Genomic DNA, 18,729 nt, shown 5'->3' on the forward strand with positions numbered 1-18,729 from the left:
TAACAAGTTGTAGTAAAAAACGTCTAAAAAATTTATCCATTTGGAAGAATGTATTTCACCAGTTTAACTGGAAAGAGTTAATAATTAAATATTCAGTAGAAAATATGTCACCGATAAATGTTGCAAAAGAATTATTATTGATAACACATGCTTATCCATCAATAAGGGTTTTTTGTAGGGAGGTATAGTATTTTCAGTCTATAAATAACATATTTTTTGGATAGAAAGGCCCTTTAATTAAATCCAAAGATCCCAGTGAAGTATTGGGGCGTTACTAGTCATTGACAACTTAACATGAAAGCAGAATTAATAAAAAACACAAAAATACAATAATTGAACAAGACGACGCACAAGTAACAAAACTGAAAGGTTTCCATGGTTTAAAATACCCTGGAAAAAAAGTAGTGTTTTTCGGTGACTTACACTCAAATATTACTCATAACAGGTTCAATTTATGCAATACCAGAAAAATAAACCACCACTTGCTTTAGTAACTGTCACGACAAACCTTTCAGGATTATTACTTATGACACTGCGTGTCAAATCAATCCTTAATGGGATCACGAATCCGTAGCAACCAGTTGTCGGGACAACCCTCTCCCCCACCCCCCCCCCGTCCACCCCCGTCCACCCCCCCAAAAAATTTTCTATACGTACATATGTTTTTCCTTTATACTTTCAATAAAATATTTTAGGAAGAAAATTGAGAGGTAACAAATGCGGAGAACACTCTAAACAAGATCACAAGTGTTGTAAGGGCAAGTAAAGAAGCTTTTTCCAAAGTAATCACCGAATAAAAGTTGTATAAAAGCTTAAAATCTCAAATTATTTTCTATCTAAACACAACGAAGATCGCTATGGTTGTTACACCTGAGTGTTAATAGTCTACCATCATTATTTATGACTTATCAAGTGACCAGTGCATAAAGAGGTAAAAGGATAAGTCACACATCCCTACTAATTACTTGAAGTAAGTCATGGCCTAAAAAAGTTTTTTTAACACTTTTTTCTCTTTCCTAGTAAAAAATCAGTTTATAAGGCTTGTAGGCAAAGTTTAGCATAGACAAGCACCCTACAACAACAATGAACAGGTTATCTAAGGTTAATACACTTGTGACTGTAAAAGAAATGTGATGAGCACAGCAAGAAGGAAATAGTGTATCGTTTAAGTGTCCAGGGAATAAAATTAATTTTAAAGATGCTATAAATAAAAAATATAGAAATGGCGCTTACTATTGATTTCATAACCACAAATGAATATTCTAATACTGTTATTATCCCAATCAATAAAGAACCAGAGGAAAAGATGACAATAAGCAAAAACAAAGAGCCCATGTTATAACCCAGTCCTACGAACACAATACCCAGTTTTCTACGACTGGTACTGTCAAGGCTGCGATGCAAAAGTAATGGGAATAGCAAGAATAGAAGAAAAATCGAGTTTGAAGCAAATAAATGCAAAGCAATGAATAAAAATCTAAAATACAGAGAATTAGAGTACCAGCAAAGTAATAACTTTATGCTTACGAATTCATCGGGTAAAACTATCATTTATATATCACTGGAAAAGTTAATTTGTTAAACGAGCAAATAAATACATGAAAAGAAAAGGCAAACAAAGCCAAGATGCCAATAACACAAGCCAGTAGCCCAGATCAAAAGACGTGCCTCGCTTAACACTTCTATCGGATAATGAAAAAAAAATGTTTTATATGATTATTTGTCTCTGCTGGGTGTTACTTCAACTCTTAGATAACTTAAATAAATTAAACCATGTTGGCCTTTTGGGAAAAATACGAAGGTCTACGCCTGAAAACTACATCTACGGATTTCAGTGTTTTCATACAAACTGCTCATGATACAAAAGCGAGTTTATATAGCTGACAGAGCAACACACTATTTTAAGCTTGTATCACCATCAAGTATATTATTGCAATAAAACCTTCCGTGTTGTCTTTAATTTAATCATTCTGTTATCTTCTACTACAAAAACGTAACGATCCATTCTACCATGCAGCCTTGACATAACACACGTGGATCACAGCAATTAATAATTTATCAAATACTTGTAAAAACCTGACTTTCTCCCTGAGTTCCAACTGTGTTGTTCTTATGTGAGCCTGTTTCATCCAACATTTGTGGTTGTAGTGTAAACGTCCACATCATCAGGTGAAAAAGAGAGCACATTTCCAAGGCCCCACCTTGCTGTATCTCTGGCAAGCCATAATGTCTTCCAAGCAAATGTATTCTCTTGAAACTTGGCTTTCAACAGTTTGAACTTCAGTCTTTTTAAAAGTCTTCTAACTATCGCCTTAATCTCCAAACTGTGTACTTAATACAAAATCTTCTGAAGGGGATGAAACATTTAAACCACACAGTACAACACGTATATCATAAAACCTGGCACAACTTTTCAAACAACTAATCTGTACACGATAATCACGCCAATTTTTAAATACATACTCGTGGCTTCAAGTAATAGTCGTTCAAAACTGTGACATTATAGTAAAAAGCACAAAATCCTTTTTTGTCGTTGACAGTTTGTCAAACATTCAGTGCCTTTAAAAAATCAATAACGAGCATTCCTCTTATTTTTTTCCTACAAACTTCACATATGGTGTTTGATAGGATACATATATTTAGTATATACTAAAACAGTGGATAGCGTCGAAGGTGCTCTCTAATTGGTTACTCAAACCCCGAATATCCTTCGCTATTTACCTCCCAGGAACGCACGCGGGCTTCGCGCCCGAAAATGTTATAATCGTTGCAGGAATAAATAGTTGAAATCATCTTTTGGTGCTATACTATCTCACTATTTAATTATACACTAAAACAAAACCACAATTAGCCGCCTCCACTTCCGTGAATAGTTGCTAAAAATATATTACAATAAAATTGTAGAAGAAGCAGATCAATTATGCAATAATTGCGAAGAGAAAACGAAAGTTGTATACGAGTAAGCGCTATAGGGTCAACTAGCTAAAAAAAAGCAAGCTCTTCAAAGCTATTTTACAGCTTAGTGTGACTTCGTAACAGTTACTTCTAAAATTTGATTTTGAAAGTTAAGCTGAGAAATTGAAAATTTTCGCCAACGTAAACATACACCAAACTATTAACATCACAATAAAACTGAAAAAGGCCTTACTTAATTTGCACGGGAAGGTAACTTTTTCCTTCCTCCTCAAAACGAAGTATTTCCACTACTAAAGTAGACTGAAGGGAAGAAGAAGCAGGTAGTAATTGCTGTTTTTGAATGTTTACTCCTGATTTGTTTATTGAAAATTAAACAACGAACTTTTTAGGCCCCAATCAGTGAAACACTGGAACTGTTTAAAACAAACCCTCCTTTATCATGAAGTTTAAGTTCAGTTGCACCCAATGTTTGTACCCCCTGCTATTCATAACGCATCAAATATATTCAAAATATGAAGTAGCAATTTGAATCTGAACCACTGCATGTTTGTCTACCGCCACATGATCAACGTTTTCCTTACAGCGATAATTGCGTCACTCCCTGAAGGGTAGTATAACTCTTGCATGATATCAACATAATAAGAAAAAACAAAACTGTTTCAAATTGGAAGAATCTTCCGTAAAACATCTTATAACTATTAACAGTAAATTTCTAAGACTTCAATTTAAGACTTCAATTTAAACCCTTTAAATTTTGCTGAATGATGAATTTCATGTTCAGAATACAGAACTTTTAACACCTAAACTTGACATTAAAAAAATTCCTTATTTGTTTAAATAAAAAATTTAAACAAATAAGGAAATTTAAACGCCATTCCCCTTTTGGTTGATTTTACACTATACATAACCTTTGATTCTCTCTCCGTCTATAATAAATCTTCTTAAAGTCACAAGGCTAAAAACTACTAATTATGGCTACAGTGAGGAGGTAACTACTATTTTGAAAACAATAACGAATCCCATAAAAGCCACCGGCTATCACTTATGATAACCCAATAGTGAGCCTTGTAAGCATTGCTGTATATTTATCTTAATCAGTTTTGTCATTTAAGTGCTTAGTAATGAGAATATCAACAGCGTCAATAATCTTTAGAGCTTACTTTTCTAGAAAATCGCATACTAAAAATGTACCTGATAAAGAATCACAACGTTCTAGAAAAGGCTCGTTTTTAGATAGATGGAATTATGATGTTGAGATTTACCCTTAGTAAATTTCAGAGTTTTTTACTAATGCCAGGCTTTATGAAAACAGACACAATAACACAACAGTACAACTACAACACTACATACAAGGGAGCAGACCACAAAGGGCAAATCCTTGTGAAATATGTTTCAAAAAATCAGAGGAAGTCAACAGTAACTTGGCTGTCATCGACTACAGTCCTGGAGAAAAAAAATTGATTTGAAAAAAAAGGATGTTAAATGAGTATAAAGCCTTGTCGAGATTTTGCTGTGGTGCACATTTGTACCCACTTCAAACACAATATGCAGACCAGCTCCTAGTTGGCTTGTTAACTCAGTTGGTTGAGCGCTGCACCGGTATCGCAGAGGACATGGGTTCAAATCCCGTACAGGCTTGAATTTTTTTCAGGCTTTACTTTCCCTACTGCTTAACTAGTGTTCATCATTGCGAAGATCGCTTCCATATTCATATGCAGACTTAATATTACAGTCTCAATATCTTGAAATATTTCAACTGATCAACACTAGTGTAAACAAAGTGTACCTATGAAATTTTCGTCGGCAGGCCAGAGCATGTTCATTCTTCTCAAACGTCACCAGTGCTTTGTGTTTTGTCGTGGACATCTTTAGTTGCTGTTTAGATAAAAATGTTATATTCCACTAAAGGCTACACACGAAAAAAATAATTGTTATGCTCACTTTATCCTGAAATGTGTTTCATAAAACGCGTAGACTGAAATTCATAATTATTTGATTCAGTTCAAGTAAGATGTAACTTATTTTTGTCGTTAGTCTTCTATTACATGTCAAAAAGGAAATAACGTCAGGACAAAGCTTCTAATTCTATGGACTGGCCTGTAGAGAAATGCATTATTATCTGTTAGGGGAATCAGTCTTTTGATCTTGACGACTCTTTCTGTACCTGAATTGGACCAACGCCCTGCAGAAGCTCCTTTAACCTGCTTGGTGTTATCGCTTCCGGCAAAGAACCAATTACAACTCGATTTGACGGCTTCCCGCTGCTTGAAGCCTTGGTTACGACCACACGGTTGGCTTTAGCGTCCGGAGTAGAACCAGATGTTTTACTCTTGCTTTCAGAAGGTCCAACAACTATCCGCTGCAAAATAAAAAGGTTGCATTTCGCATTGATTTTGGAAAGATTACATCATTGTGGACCATGATCAGTGCTGGCTTTCAGGCATGAGAGAGTTCTGATCTGAATCATTCGTACCCAGTCTTCGTGCGGTCCCCAATCCTTTCGAGACATCGGGGGTTAAACGCAAGCTCATTTCCCGAAAGGCGGTTGATAGTCGAGCCTTATTAAGATTGTGCTTTATACTTTAAGAAAAGACACTGACTAGATATCTAAAGTAAAAAGGGCCCATTCGCTTTGTTGTTGTTGTTGTTATTTTTCTTTGTATTTACAGCATTCACACTTGAGGGAAAAAAGATTCCAACTTCAAATTGGAAGCAGTTCATTGCCCTTTCCCAGTTATAGGATTGGTCAGTTTTTTACTGAGCTTGCTAAATCTTAGGAGCCTGGAAGCAAGCATACGAAGTTTTAGATTACAACCACATTAAGTTTGCGTCCATTGAAATACAATCAATATTGCATAAAAATTTGAATTCAACGTGCTTGTAAAAATGAAGAGAGTTAAAGAAAAAAATCAATAAAATAGACAAATAAAATAGCATAAAGGCTGAACCACATGGTTAAGTCTGTCCACCAACCTTTGAGGCACTATTCTCAGAATGCCTGGACTCCCTGCTCTCTCGTCTGTGAGATGATCGGTCTCGACTTCGACTTCTTCGATGACCTTCCTTTGGCTTCTCCCTATCCCTTGTCCTCTCCCGTTCCCTCTCTTTCGCCTTCTCGCGATCTCCTCTGTCCCTCTCTCGCTCTCTCTCCCTAGGCCTGTCATGACGGGGTTCACGTGGTTCTCGTGGTTCATGTGATTCCCTCTCCCTAGGCTTCTCTCGGTCATTTCTCTCACGATTCCTGTAACCATCTCTGCTCCTGTCAGGCCGCTCCCTGCCAAATATTACGAACAGAGAACAATGAGTCACAAACCATTTACTGTATTACATTCACTTGAGTGATAGAGCGGAAAACGTGCGAATGAATTCATCATTAACAAAAGCGCTGTCAGACGAATATGACAACAACTCTGGTTCAATCCCCTCTGCAAAGATCTCGGTGCTCTTCTGGCTTGGCTTAAACTCAAGTTTTCGTTGAACTCACAAACACAAACCGAACTAATAACACCTGACAGACAATATTCTCCACTTGACTCTGGCGATGACTTCCGCTCAGGTTGTCCAAACGTCAGTCACTACTGCCGACAACAGTCCTTCTCAGGACTACACTCACCTGGACAATCAGACTACAAGCTCGCAAGTTACCCCTAGGTTCACTCGATTTAATTTACGACAGTAAATGACCAATAAGCCTAGCCCAGTCACATTGTTTTTATTTGTCCCGTCAGCTTCTGGACAAAATAAACCGAACTAAGAATGTTAACGTTGTTGTATTTAAGAGTTTGCCACATGAACCGACAATGTTCACATTGTTTTACGCTGCTGCAACAGTTTCGGCATCAAGCATACAGTACAAACATATTGATGGCGTTGTATCCAAGAAAAGGCAGCATGTTGCGGCAGGTTTAGGGGGTAACTTAACCTTTTACAAACTTGACCATTCACTAATACCTAGCCACACCTTAACAGCAACAAAGTTCCTGTATGAAGACTGTTACCTTAATTATGTACAACGTGAATTTCCTTTGAATACAAAAAAAATACCCTTTAGTAAAATCAAAAGAAAACTCTATGACGCTTTGGCTCACCTTTTGACATTCATCAAGAAAAATCTCTCCTTTAGATTAAAACTGAATAAAGGTTTTTGACTTGAGAGGAAAAATACATTACAAACCTTGTTCTGTCTCGTTCTCTTTCTCTTTCATGACTCCTGTCAGGCCGTTCTTTCTCTCGTTCTCTGCGACTGTCTACCCTTCTCGGATGAGGCCCTGGTTTAGCTGCGCGAACAACTGGAGATCTTGTTTGCGGAGTGCGCGGTGAAACAGACCTTGAGAATGACCTTGACCTTGACGACGACCTGAAAGAAAACCAGTACCAACAAGAAAATTACTTTATCATTGGCTAATGAGAACTCAAAGTGAAAGAAAACAAACTGTTTGAAGCGCGGGAAAACGCGACTGTTGTTAATTTTGAGTCTGATTGGTTGAGATGATTGCACGGGTTTTCTTAACCAATCAGAAGGCAAAGTTAAGACCAAAGCAATCCCAAGTTACTCTGGACACTCACTTTAGTGCTCTATGCACTTTTTTTCCTTTACGTAATAACTGACATTCCAAAATATTCTGCTTTCATGGAGCACTTGAAGCAAAGGACAAGTACTCCACGATTCATTTGGCGATGACATTCAATTCACAATTCAATGGTTACCTCGACCTTGACCGGGACAGCGATAGAGAACGTGAACGAGTCCAAGACCTTGCTGGTGACCTGGAATAAGAACGTGAAGCTGATCTTGATGCCGATCTTGATGCACTGCTGAAGTCACTTTCCGCACTGTCAGCACTATAACGACGATGATGCTTCTTTGATTTGTGACTCTAAGAAGACAAGTTTGGAAAGTTTAACAACCTTTGCCTCTTAAAGTGCAGTGTTCCCTTTTTCAGTCAGTACCAGCTATAAATACCGCCCCCTAGTACTCCTCATTACTACCTAAAATCGTTTGGAGTTTTTGAAAACTCAACTGGTACAAGGATTGCTATACTGGTTTGAAAATTTCTTTTATCTATGGTCCTTAAAATAACGAACAACACCGCGAGTAAGTTCAAGTTTTCGGGGATTGTTCACATTTCTTGATTTTCAATGACAGGTCATATCACAACCAGTTTTCAGTTAACGATTTTCTACGTTTCATAAGAAACCCAAAACTTCCTATAGCTCGGTTAAGCATGTCCCACAGTTTACTGTTATACGTTCATCATTAAACCTCACCTTGGTGTGCTTCTCCAGACCATATGCTGCCGCAGCATAAGCTGCATCTCTCTGCTGCTGCATCAACTGCTGCCACTCTGCTCCATAAACGGCTGCATAATCATAAGGATACTGCTGTCCGTAAGGAAACTGCTGTTGTCTTGCAGCTGCCGCCGCTGCAGCTGCAGCAGCTAAATTAGCTCCCTGAGCTGCAGCCATGGCTGCTGCTGCATTGTAACCAGGTGGTGGTATTCCACCTCGCATTACGGGATTGGAGACATCCATATTAGACACTGTCACACGATTTCCAATGACAATTCGTTCTGGTTCCGACATGGGTACTTCCGGATGTTGGTTCATCGCTGGTGGTCGCATTGCTGACTGTAAAGCACCTGGATGTACTTGACCTCCAGGAGGTAATCCTGTTGGTGGCATTCCTTGTGTGGGACCCCTTGGTGGCATGGCTGGGTGTTGCTGCCCTGGTAAGGGGCTAGGTCCCCCTGGTGCTCCAGTATGTGCTAATGCACCTGGGCCCCCTGCTGTTGGGGCACGCCCTGGTAGAGGACCATGTGGAGGGACCATGTTGGGTGTTACTTGGGGAGGCCCCTTAAAATTAGCAAAGAAAATTTCTGTTTACTTTCCGAAGGAAACTTTGACATCACTGGAATTTGGTTAAGTTTGAGTTAATTATTAGTCATTCCATTTTTGCGATTTTTCCACGTCAGGTAATGAAACTTCTGGAATTTCAAAACTTTTTAAGAGTAAAATAACTTGAGTGATAAGATCCTCATTGTTCCCTGGCCATATGTGGAGTTAAGTAAATTTTGCAGCAAGTCAAATTAACAGCTGTCAAGTTTAATGCAGTTTTAGATGCTCTTATATAATCAATCAAGAGTTGAGTCAAAGAATCTGCAACTTACCCTGGGTTGTGACAGTGCATTTGTGCCACCTCCCATGACATGGGGGGGCCTCATGTCATTCTCAGGGATTGGACCAGATCTTGGCCCATGACCTTGTCCAGGACCTTGCATGGGACCTGGTCCACCTGGGCCCATTGGCCTCGGTGCTGTTACTGGGTCATGTCCCATGCTGGGCCTTGGTCCTTGCTCTAGACCCATATGAGGCCCCCTAGCTGGAAGAGGTCCGCGGGGTCCAAAATCTCCAGCAGGGCCAGGTGGGAGAGTCACTTCTGGGCGCATGGGACCTGGGTGAGGAGCTGCCATATGGGGCCCTGGCACATCAGGCCTGAGAGGTCCAAGGTGTGGCCCTCGCATGGGAGGCGGACCTGCAAGATTAAACCAAAACAGTGCATTTACTCAGTATAAATTTACGAGATGTTGTAACAACAGTGTAATTCCTTATGACCTCACGATTGACATGTAGATGTTAACACACAGGTCAAACACCCTAAAGGAAGGAAAAAAAGGGTTTTCACATGGTTGTGAATTTTCTTAATGCATGCAATTAAGACACATTAACGAGAACAGTTTTTGTACATTAAATGGAACGAACTTTACAGTCTAATATAGGAATACATTTCTCCCTTGAAGCTCAAATTTAAGTACATTGTCCTGAAGATGACAAAAGAACTGACAAAAGAAATAGTCAAAAATAAAAAAAACATTATATCCTTTCTCTTTGTGACACAATCCTATGTCCATCAAAGAAAACTTGGTGTCACATCAAGATAACTCTGTTAAGGTAAAAGATGTCAATTCTTCTAAATGGTTTGCTGGGTGATGTTAAAATATAGCGGCCAGAAAGTTACAACTTCACTTTGTAAAATGATTTAAATATATCTCACCCTCTGGCATTCCTCTTCCCCCTGGAGGAGGTCTAAAGTGTGGGTTGATGTGAATATTTTTTCCTTGAGGTGGCCCTGTTATAAAGAAGCATATCTCTCAGTTCCTTGCTGACATTCTGTACTACCTAAGGTGTCTTAGTACACTACAATCATGTAACACCAGGAATTTGGGGCAGAGAGGAAGAATTAGGAATTGCTACTGTAAGTCCTCAAATTAGCACCTTCCTTTGATCAAGAACCCTATTGAATAAGAACCCCACAGCTTCCTTTAAGCAATTCTATAGAAAGACACTACGACAGCGAACTATTTAAAGGATTGTGATTTTTTAATCATACCTTACTTAATTCAGCAGGGAAAGAAATAAAGTTGGAAGATAACAATGAGTACAACTACGCAGCTATTAAAACATTTATAATCAACTCTCTGTGTGTCTTAATACACAGTTAAAGTTGTATTCCTTATGCATATGGTGCATGAAGGAAGATGATCATTCATGTACCTGGCCACAATTTGGGAAAGATTTAAGAAGGGACCCTAAAATAGGCACTTGCTGCCGTATCCCAACACTGTAATGAGTGCCTTTGTGCTATCAACAGGATTTAAACTGGATAAAAAGTAAAAGAGAGAGGGATTGTTCCCTGGAGGGTGGAGCCATATTTTGATAACCCTCCAAAATCAAGATAAAAGAGGCACACTACACATCTTCCATGTCACTACAAGTAAACACTTAAGGCACTGATTTCAATAATAAACTTGAACTACATCTGGCAGCTGACCAAGGAACTTAAAAATTAACAACTACGAGAAGAAAATTTTTGAAAAGAGAAGATCAGCAACACTAGTGTTTTAACTTACTTGGTGGGGGGAAGGCTCCATGGCCATCTGGGGGTCCAGGCATGTGACCAGGAATTGGTCCACTGGGTCCAAGTGGGAAGCGTGGTCGGGGACCAGGGCCATGATCTGGTCCTACTCCAAGGCCTGGCCCCATACCAGGTCTGGGGCCATGCATAAAAGGATCTGGCCCTCTAGGTGGAAAAGGAGGGTGCATTCCTGGCCGAACCATTCCTGGTAGAGGAGGTCCCCTGAAGTAATGATGAAACAACAAGGCCTATTTCAAACAAGCTCTATTGTTCATTTCATAAACCCCTTCTCTCAAGAGTGTCTAAAAATAATTTTTTTTTGTCCTTGCAATATCAATACATTTTTTAAGCAGAACGATGATGAGACAAAAGAAAATTATCACTCAGAGTATATTGCATGATATAACGTCAAATCGTCCAGGCAAAATCATATGAAATGTAGTGCAGACTGTAAGGAAAAATGATATTTAGATCCACAGAGTGAAAGGGTTAACCATTTAACTCCCGATAGTGATTAACATGCAACTTCTCCCTAAAATATCTGTACATTTTTTTTGCAAACACATTACAAGAATGTTCAAACTTATCAGGTAGAATTTTTTTGTATTGATCTTACACCAAAAGTGTTGAAAGTTAAAGGGTTAAGTGGGAAAAAAACAAGCTTTGGCTACTACCCCCAACTTATCAATTTCAGTTCAGGAGTAAATTACACATTCCTGTTCATGGTGACAATGATGAGTACATTTTACAAAAAAACTGCATCAATTATCAAAACAAATAACTGCTGTGTGTTGTTAATACATACATCATTGGCCCTCCTCTGCCACGGCCCCGCCCAACATCTCTTCTGTTCCAGTTTCTGTCATCATGCTTTTTGAACTCTCTCTCTGGGATAACAGAAAAAGAAGTTATGTTGCTTCTAGTATAAAAGGCTAAAAGTAGATACTTCAGATGACTACTCAGTAGATTCTCCCGATAATACATTAAAAAAAAAACAGTGACGGTTGTTTCAAAGGGTAGATAGTACTATCCACTGGAAAAGTCCCTATCCGATGGATAGTGCAATAATTTTTGCTAACAATTAACCACTGGTTAGCGATTTATCCGTTGGATAGCATTTTCCACCCTTTGAACAACTAGGGCCTGGTGATGACAGTAAAGGATTCAAAACTAGCAACTAAGGGATACAACAAATCCTCAGAACCAGCATTATGCAAAATTCATGGCAGAAATTATGGTGAATTAACAAAGCTGTCTTGGGTCATAAGGGGTTAATAAGGGTTTTTTCATCTTTTACTCTGTTCTCTCTCTCTTTTGGACCATCTACATTTAAAGGGCACAAATGAGGGGAGGGAGAAGGCAAAAAAGGGGGGGGGGAGGGACAACTTTCCTCTATTCTAACCAACCCTACCCACTGCACTACTGCATTGCATTGTGGATTAATGAGAAGAAGATTTAAAGAGTGTTGCATTTCCCTCATGTCTTTTGCTTTTCCTTCTCTAGTCTCTTACACCTCTCTTGCCCATCATTCTCTCTAACACCTGTGGCTCTAAATGTATCTGGTACACCTCTATTGTATGTTCCCTTCATTCCTACTCCCAACAGTACTCCTGAATGGAAGTTCAACTATATTTAAAAAAAACAAAAATCACATTTGATACAAATTCCACATACTTTGTTCATGCTTTTCAATCTTGAACTGTGCCTCCTTTGGTCGCTCGGACTTAAAGCGCTGTCTGTCCTTCTTGCCCTCATCTTCACTGTCACTGTCATTCTTTATCTCTTTTTTGACAGGTGTGACTTGCTCCTTCTTAACTTCTTCTGTAAACAACATCAAATTTTCAGTCATTTTGATAACAGTTTCAAGGTAATATAATATACATATAGAAAACTTTTCAATTGATTAATTAATTTGGTAAATCAAATAGACTTGGGTACCCTGAAATTTCAAGCATGTGATCAGCTGAATTGACAAGCTCACCCTACAAATCCATACCTTTTGAATTTGTCTTCTTACTGTTTTCAGCTGCTCCTTCTGACAGGCCTTTGATCTCTTTATCAATATCATCCAGTTCATCATCACCATGGATACTCACAGCATCCAAATCAACATTATTTGCCCTGTGAAATTGGGGTCAAGAATTGATATCAGAGACAACTCTGCATATGACTACAATTGGACAAAGACATTGAAAAGAAACAAAAACAAACTGGCGTGGAACACCTTCATAGGTTATTACAAGCAACAAGCAAGAAAAAGGAAAATGATGATCATATCATAATGTATACAACTTGCATGAGCTCATCACAAGTGAATTTCATATATCTAAACATGATAATTTGTGATGTGATCAATAGGAATTCCTGATCACTAACTATTGGGAAAAGAATCACTAGAGTAGGGATTCTTTCAACAGCATTTTAATTTGACTTGACTTGATACTTTCCTGGTTATCTAAAGAAACTGTCATGTGATCTAAATTTTTGAGGAGTGATTTAAAAGAGTTTGATACAAACGGTAAATGTTTTTTTCATTAGTAGCTATACTGTTTAAATCAAAATAGTTTAACATTAATTAATTGTGATAAAAACAACAATGTTCAAGTGTAACTCACCCTTCACCTTCATCATCACTCTTTAACAACTTTTCCTACACAGCAGAGGGGGGAAAAAAGAAAAAAGAAAAATTAGCACCTTAAGAACTGTATGGGGAAAAGTGTGGAGAATATGCATACTGACATTTGTGTGTTAAGGGTTAACAAAACATTTTCTACCTCATCAAGATCCTCCAGGTCATCATCTTCCTTTTTAGGCTGAAAAATTAAAAAGAGAGTCCCCAAACACTTCTACATTGCATATCAAAAGAATACCCTCAGTTTAAGTCTAGAATTTTGAAACAGAGACTGATAAAGAAGGTGGTAACTTATACCCCTATATAGTGTACAGCACAATTGACTTTATTGCTACATAAAGTCACCAGCCAGCCAATTCAATAGGACTAAATCAATTCAAAATACCTTTTTAGCAGGAGGACCTTTAGCTTCTCCATCAGCTGGTTTTGACTCTTCTTTTCTAGAAAGTATGGGAAATTTCAATGAATGTCAGGGAAGAGCTGACCAAACTTATCAAACAGTTAAATATAGAGACAGCAGAACACCAATACTGGGTAAAGTTATAGTTGTTGTTGTTGCTATTCTTGTTTTTGTTTTTTTTACAAGGTAAATTATTAAGATTTGTAGTTGTGTGCCAGCTTACTTACAATAGGAAAAAGAGGTATCTTAATCATGTGAAAAAGAGGATGTTCTGAAACTTAACTATACAATTTATTATTTTATCCACCTCTCCACTCTGTTCTCTCCACATGACAAAATTATATTTTGTGACCTGATGACTGTATGTAAATTGGGGATATAGATTGCAATTAACTTTAAATCTTTTCAAATTCACTTCTGATTTAGCGAAGTCTTGTTGGTTATTTTTTAGCCTATCCTTCAAAATACAGTCCAGGAGGAGAAGTCAGATAAGTCAACCTCCTAGCACACTCACTACACAAAAGGTTTGACATCAGATCATGGTAGCCTGATACCCAGAGATCACTGCAACGTTAGTTATGGTGAAAAACTGAGGGGTCAGTGACTGGTCACAAGGGGCAGTGAAGTACTTTTTAAAGTACCAATATTTATGTGTGCGTGATCTTTTGGCAATACATGCAAAACAACCCTGCCAGATAAAATTGAATTTGGAGGGGGGTGGAAACATTGGCAGGTACTTTGTGTGGGATGATTTTGTTTAGTTTGTCAACTCTAACCACGGCAACAGTTACTAAGGAAAAATAAATTCAGAGAATTCAATCTGTGGTTTTTGTTTAACAATTGTGCTTCTTGAAGGAAAGTCATTCACCAGCCATGTTAGAGCACACAAGCTTTTCATATAAGATTTACTGAAGTTGTAGTATAAATCAAGAAAATTAGCCACAAAACTTTAACAATTGACCCAAAATGATTGTGATTGTTTTCCTCAATTGCAAATTAATAAGAAATAATGTAAATGGAATTTTTAGCTATATTCCATAAAACAAAGTTTACCATGATTTCCTTCTCAACTGTTGCTATGGTAATAGTTTACCCAACTGCAATATCCCCACATTAAGGAACTGTAAAAGTTACTCCCCCACCCCCGAAAAAAAATGTTGGGGCAAAGGTTCTGGACTTATTGCTTAAAACATTCCTTAACCCAAACATACTTACTTGGCACTTCCAAAAACACCACTAACTCCCCTAAAAATCAGTGTGTAGCAAGTCACTGACCCCACAATTTGTGATTATGACTGACATAGTGATGACCTATGAGCATCAGCCTTTTATAATCAAATGTTAAACCTTTTGCGTATCAGCCTTTCATAATCAAATGTTAAACCTTTTGCAAAGTGGGGGTGCTGAGCAGTGCCTAATTTAGCCCCTTTTTTAAATCTCCTCCTCTACTAATATTATGTCCATACTTTGCTTTATCAGGTGTTATAGACTTTTTGGGCTTTGGTGCTTCTCTACTTGGTTGTCGCTGAGGTAGTGGTTTGCCAGGTGGCCTCCTTCCTCTTCCCCTGTCATTCCATGGAGGTGGTATGTCATGTTCCCCCATAGGGAGCCTCGCTCTCATGGGTCCTGGAATCCCCATAGGACCTGGAGGACCATGAGGGCCTGGCATATGGCCACGCATCATGGGCCCCATGGGTCCACGTGGGTGTGGACCTGGATGTCCCATCATCATAGGACCTGGTGGTCTAGGCATGTGACCTCCTGGGGGCATGCGAGGTCCATGGGGCCCACCTGGACCAAATGGGGGAAAAGGGTGTGGTCCAGGGTGTCGGAAAGGTGGTCTTGGGCCTCGTCTTCCATGTTCTGAGAAAATAATTGTAGCTAAGTTAAGCTAACATTCTTTGAGGGCATGTTACTGTGTCACTCATGGGACTTTTGCTTTCCCACTACTTAATGATCAAATGAGAGTACAGTTTAAAAGCATTGTAACTGCCATTTTGATTTCAGTCTGTTGTTAATAGGTTATCTCATGCCACTGGCCTTGTGGGCTTTTGGACATTCCTTATTCAGGTATCAGACAAAAAGACACATACTAGACAAAAATTCTAGACATTGGAATACTTCATCAACTTGTTGATTTTTTTTTTTTTTTGCAGTAAGCCTGACCTTACCCAATCTAATGGATGCTACTTGTAACAGTTAGATATTCTGAGTTTTTGCTATCTTTTAGAATGAGGTGTTTGTTTATTTCTATCAATGGTTTATGTTTTCAATGCTACACTCATACAATCTGCATAATATCAATCAAGTGGTTAATTAAACAAGTAATTGTAGAGTTAAATGAATAAAGGGGTAAGGGGTAATTCACTATATCTCTAAGTAAGGTTATGATGAAACATTCTAGTTGCTAATTTGGCGACTAATTTTCAGGATTTGGTCACAAAAGTGAAAAATTTAGTCACATTGGTGCCCATATTAGGTGTAATTTCACGCCCTGAGTTATGACCAACATAAGGAGCTAGGAATAAGGAAAAAAATTTCAACCACATGCGAGTTGTACCAAGAATATGTTCAATGTTAAAGCTTTAGCTTATTTTCGTGGAGTTGAGAGGTTAAAATGAAATGAATCAGTTTACTCTTTCACTCCCAAGATCTGATTGTTAACCCTTTGACTCCCAAGATCAAATTATTAATTCTCCCCTAAGCTGCTACACATTTCTCTGTGAAGTGGTAATGAGAATTTGGTGTTAGATCAAGATAAAACTTCTACTTGATAAGTTTGAATATTCTCATTACCTATTTGCTGGTTAATGTTAGGATATTATGGGGAGAAGTTTCATGTTGATCACTTCTGGGAGTTGGAGGGTTAATTCTCACCTCTAGCTGTTACAAACAGTACTGCTCACATATATGTTAACTATGCCAACAAATTTCATACTCAGACACTGGGTAGTCAGATGCACATAGATGTTTTTTTTGGTATGCATGGTCGAAAAAATGTGCAACACATGTGCCTTCGTCATTCAGTGTAATAAGTTTCTTTTGAACACCCTGTTATTCCTAGTAAATTAATTGTGAGAAATTTGTGTTCAATAAAGTTAACAACTATTTGTTTGAGTATTCTCATTTCCTGTTTGCTGGATGATGCATGGATATAAAAAGGAGAACTTCTTTAATCACTTCTGGAGTTTATGAGCACTTTCATCGACAAAATACTTACCAAAGTCAACTCCCAAACTCACCAGTTCATCTGTAAATCACAAAAAAAACGATACTCTTAGAGGAAAAACCACTTGTGCTTCCTTTGTGTGCTTAAACATATTGCAGAAATGAGTGCCATCTGAGTGCCAACTTGTAAAATAATTTTCATCACCTTCTTTATAGAATGTATAGCATGTACAGAATGGGAAGTAGTTAGACTAAACAAATAGTTCTAAGTGCTATAATTAAAAGGATTATATGGTTGAAGGTATAGAGAAGTATTAGTTAGATCTTGGGAGTACAAGGGCTAACATCTAATAGAAATGTTTACCCCAGCAGCATAGATTCATTCTCAACTATATTAACACACTCACACCCAACAGTTTCTCTCCTCCTTCCCAACCCTCCTCTGAAAGTTTGTTCTGAAATAGCCAAACATTCCTAACATCAGCTTTTAAAAATTCCCTTCCGTAGTCTATCCACTTTTATCAAATGATAATCAATAACAGACGAAGAACTCTGAATTTCAGCCCTTAATAGGAGGTTGTTAAAATTCATATCCACACTAAGTAAAAGAAGATGTCAAAACAAAATGTTCAAGTTCCTTTTTCTCCTTTGTCAGGATATATATCTACATGTTGTAGAAAATAACTTCTGCTCTTTCATTAATTTAAACAATTGTTAACCCTATGCATACCTACATATATGTGTATTTAACTACCAATATGGGGCTTATGACAAAATTTGGACAGATTTCCACATAAGCCCGCTCTACTCCAACACAGAGCTGAGGTTCCAAACACAATCTGTTGTATTTTTTCATTGTTTTCTATATCCAAGAAGTAAAGGGCTACGCGTAAATCTAGCCCAAAATTTTGCCTCCTGATTCATGTCCGAAGTTATTAATATGTGCTCGAACCAGTCTGTTAACGTTTAACGCTATTTCTGATCAATTACTTCCTCGATCATGCAAAAATTCAATCTAAGCGTGTAACTGGTCCGCTGTTTGTCACTTGAATGTCCCACCTTACTGATTCTTCAACAAGAAACGTTTTTCGAGCTGTTGATTGTCTAAACACATTCTCCTCCACGGTAGACTCGATATCTTAAACTTGCAAACGAAAAATCCAGTAGAGTAAATTTGTTATTCAAAGTTGGTCGTCAAACTCAAAACATCCCCTTGGACTACTCCATACGCAAAAGTACCTCTTTAATAGCCTAAATTAATCAAAGTAATTTCCAGATAGTGTTAAAGTCGCGTCACCAAGTTTAGAACCAAACTATTTGCCTTAGATCTACCACGAGGTGAGCTGTGGCATACGCGCATTGTCAGGTTGAAATGTCATTATATAATTGGACCGACGTTACCTTCGTGGATTTCTGAAAAATCCATCCTTGACATCAGGAAAGAGTGTGATTCTTCTTCCTTTATGCTTTACACATTTAAGGATTGATAAAATGGCAGCTACAAGGTCGTGATAACTTGAAAAAAGGGTCTTATCGTTGATGGTTTAGCTGCAACACGACCGCGCCATGTTCATTGAAATGGATTCTTGTTCGAATGCAAGGTAAGGCGAGGTTACAAGCTACGTTTGTAGGTATTATGGGATGGGATGGTAACATCTTGCGGGATTCATCCCGCGATCTATCCCGAACGTACAACCTCAA

General features: G+C 38.2%; 1 protein-coding gene across 2 annotated transcripts; it reads right to left on the minus strand.

The window, feature by feature from the left end:
* Window positions 1-1,029: 1,029 nt before the first annotated feature.
* Window positions 1,030-18,611, minus strand: LOC131782144 (collagen alpha-1(I) chain). Of its 2 annotated transcripts, none has more exons than XM_059098860.2 (19): window positions 18,430-18,611; window positions 17,081-17,110; window positions 15,327-15,723; window positions 13,846-13,900; window positions 13,603-13,641; window positions 13,444-13,478; window positions 12,825-12,949; window positions 12,503-12,646; window positions 11,634-11,715; window positions 10,824-11,050; window positions 9,968-10,042; window positions 9,084-9,448; window positions 8,185-8,769; window positions 7,624-7,793; window positions 7,091-7,273; window positions 5,890-6,190; window positions 5,081-5,275; window positions 4,703-4,791; window positions 1,030-4,359 (listed from the first exon to the last, which is right to left on the minus strand). In XM_059098860.2, exons 1-19 carry the CDS (start codon window positions 18,461-18,463, stop codon window positions 4,317-4,319), a joined length of 3,174 nt encoding a protein of 1,057 aa, XP_058954843.2. In that variant the 5' UTR covers window positions 18,464-18,611; the 3' UTR covers window positions 1,030-4,316. The 2 variants fall into 2 exon arrangements, with proteins under 2 accessions (XP_058954843.2, XP_058954842.2); XM_059098859.2 differs by having other exon boundaries at window positions 12,503-12,649.
* Window positions 18,612-18,729: the final 118 nt, after the last annotated feature.

Source organism: Pocillopora verrucosa, chromosome 10 (genome assembly GCF_036669915.1).
Source record: "Pocillopora verrucosa isolate sample1 chromosome 10, ASM3666991v2, whole genome shotgun sequence".
NCBI classification, from domain to species: Eukaryota; Metazoa; Cnidaria; class Anthozoa; order Scleractinia; family Pocilloporidae; genus Pocillopora; species Pocillopora verrucosa.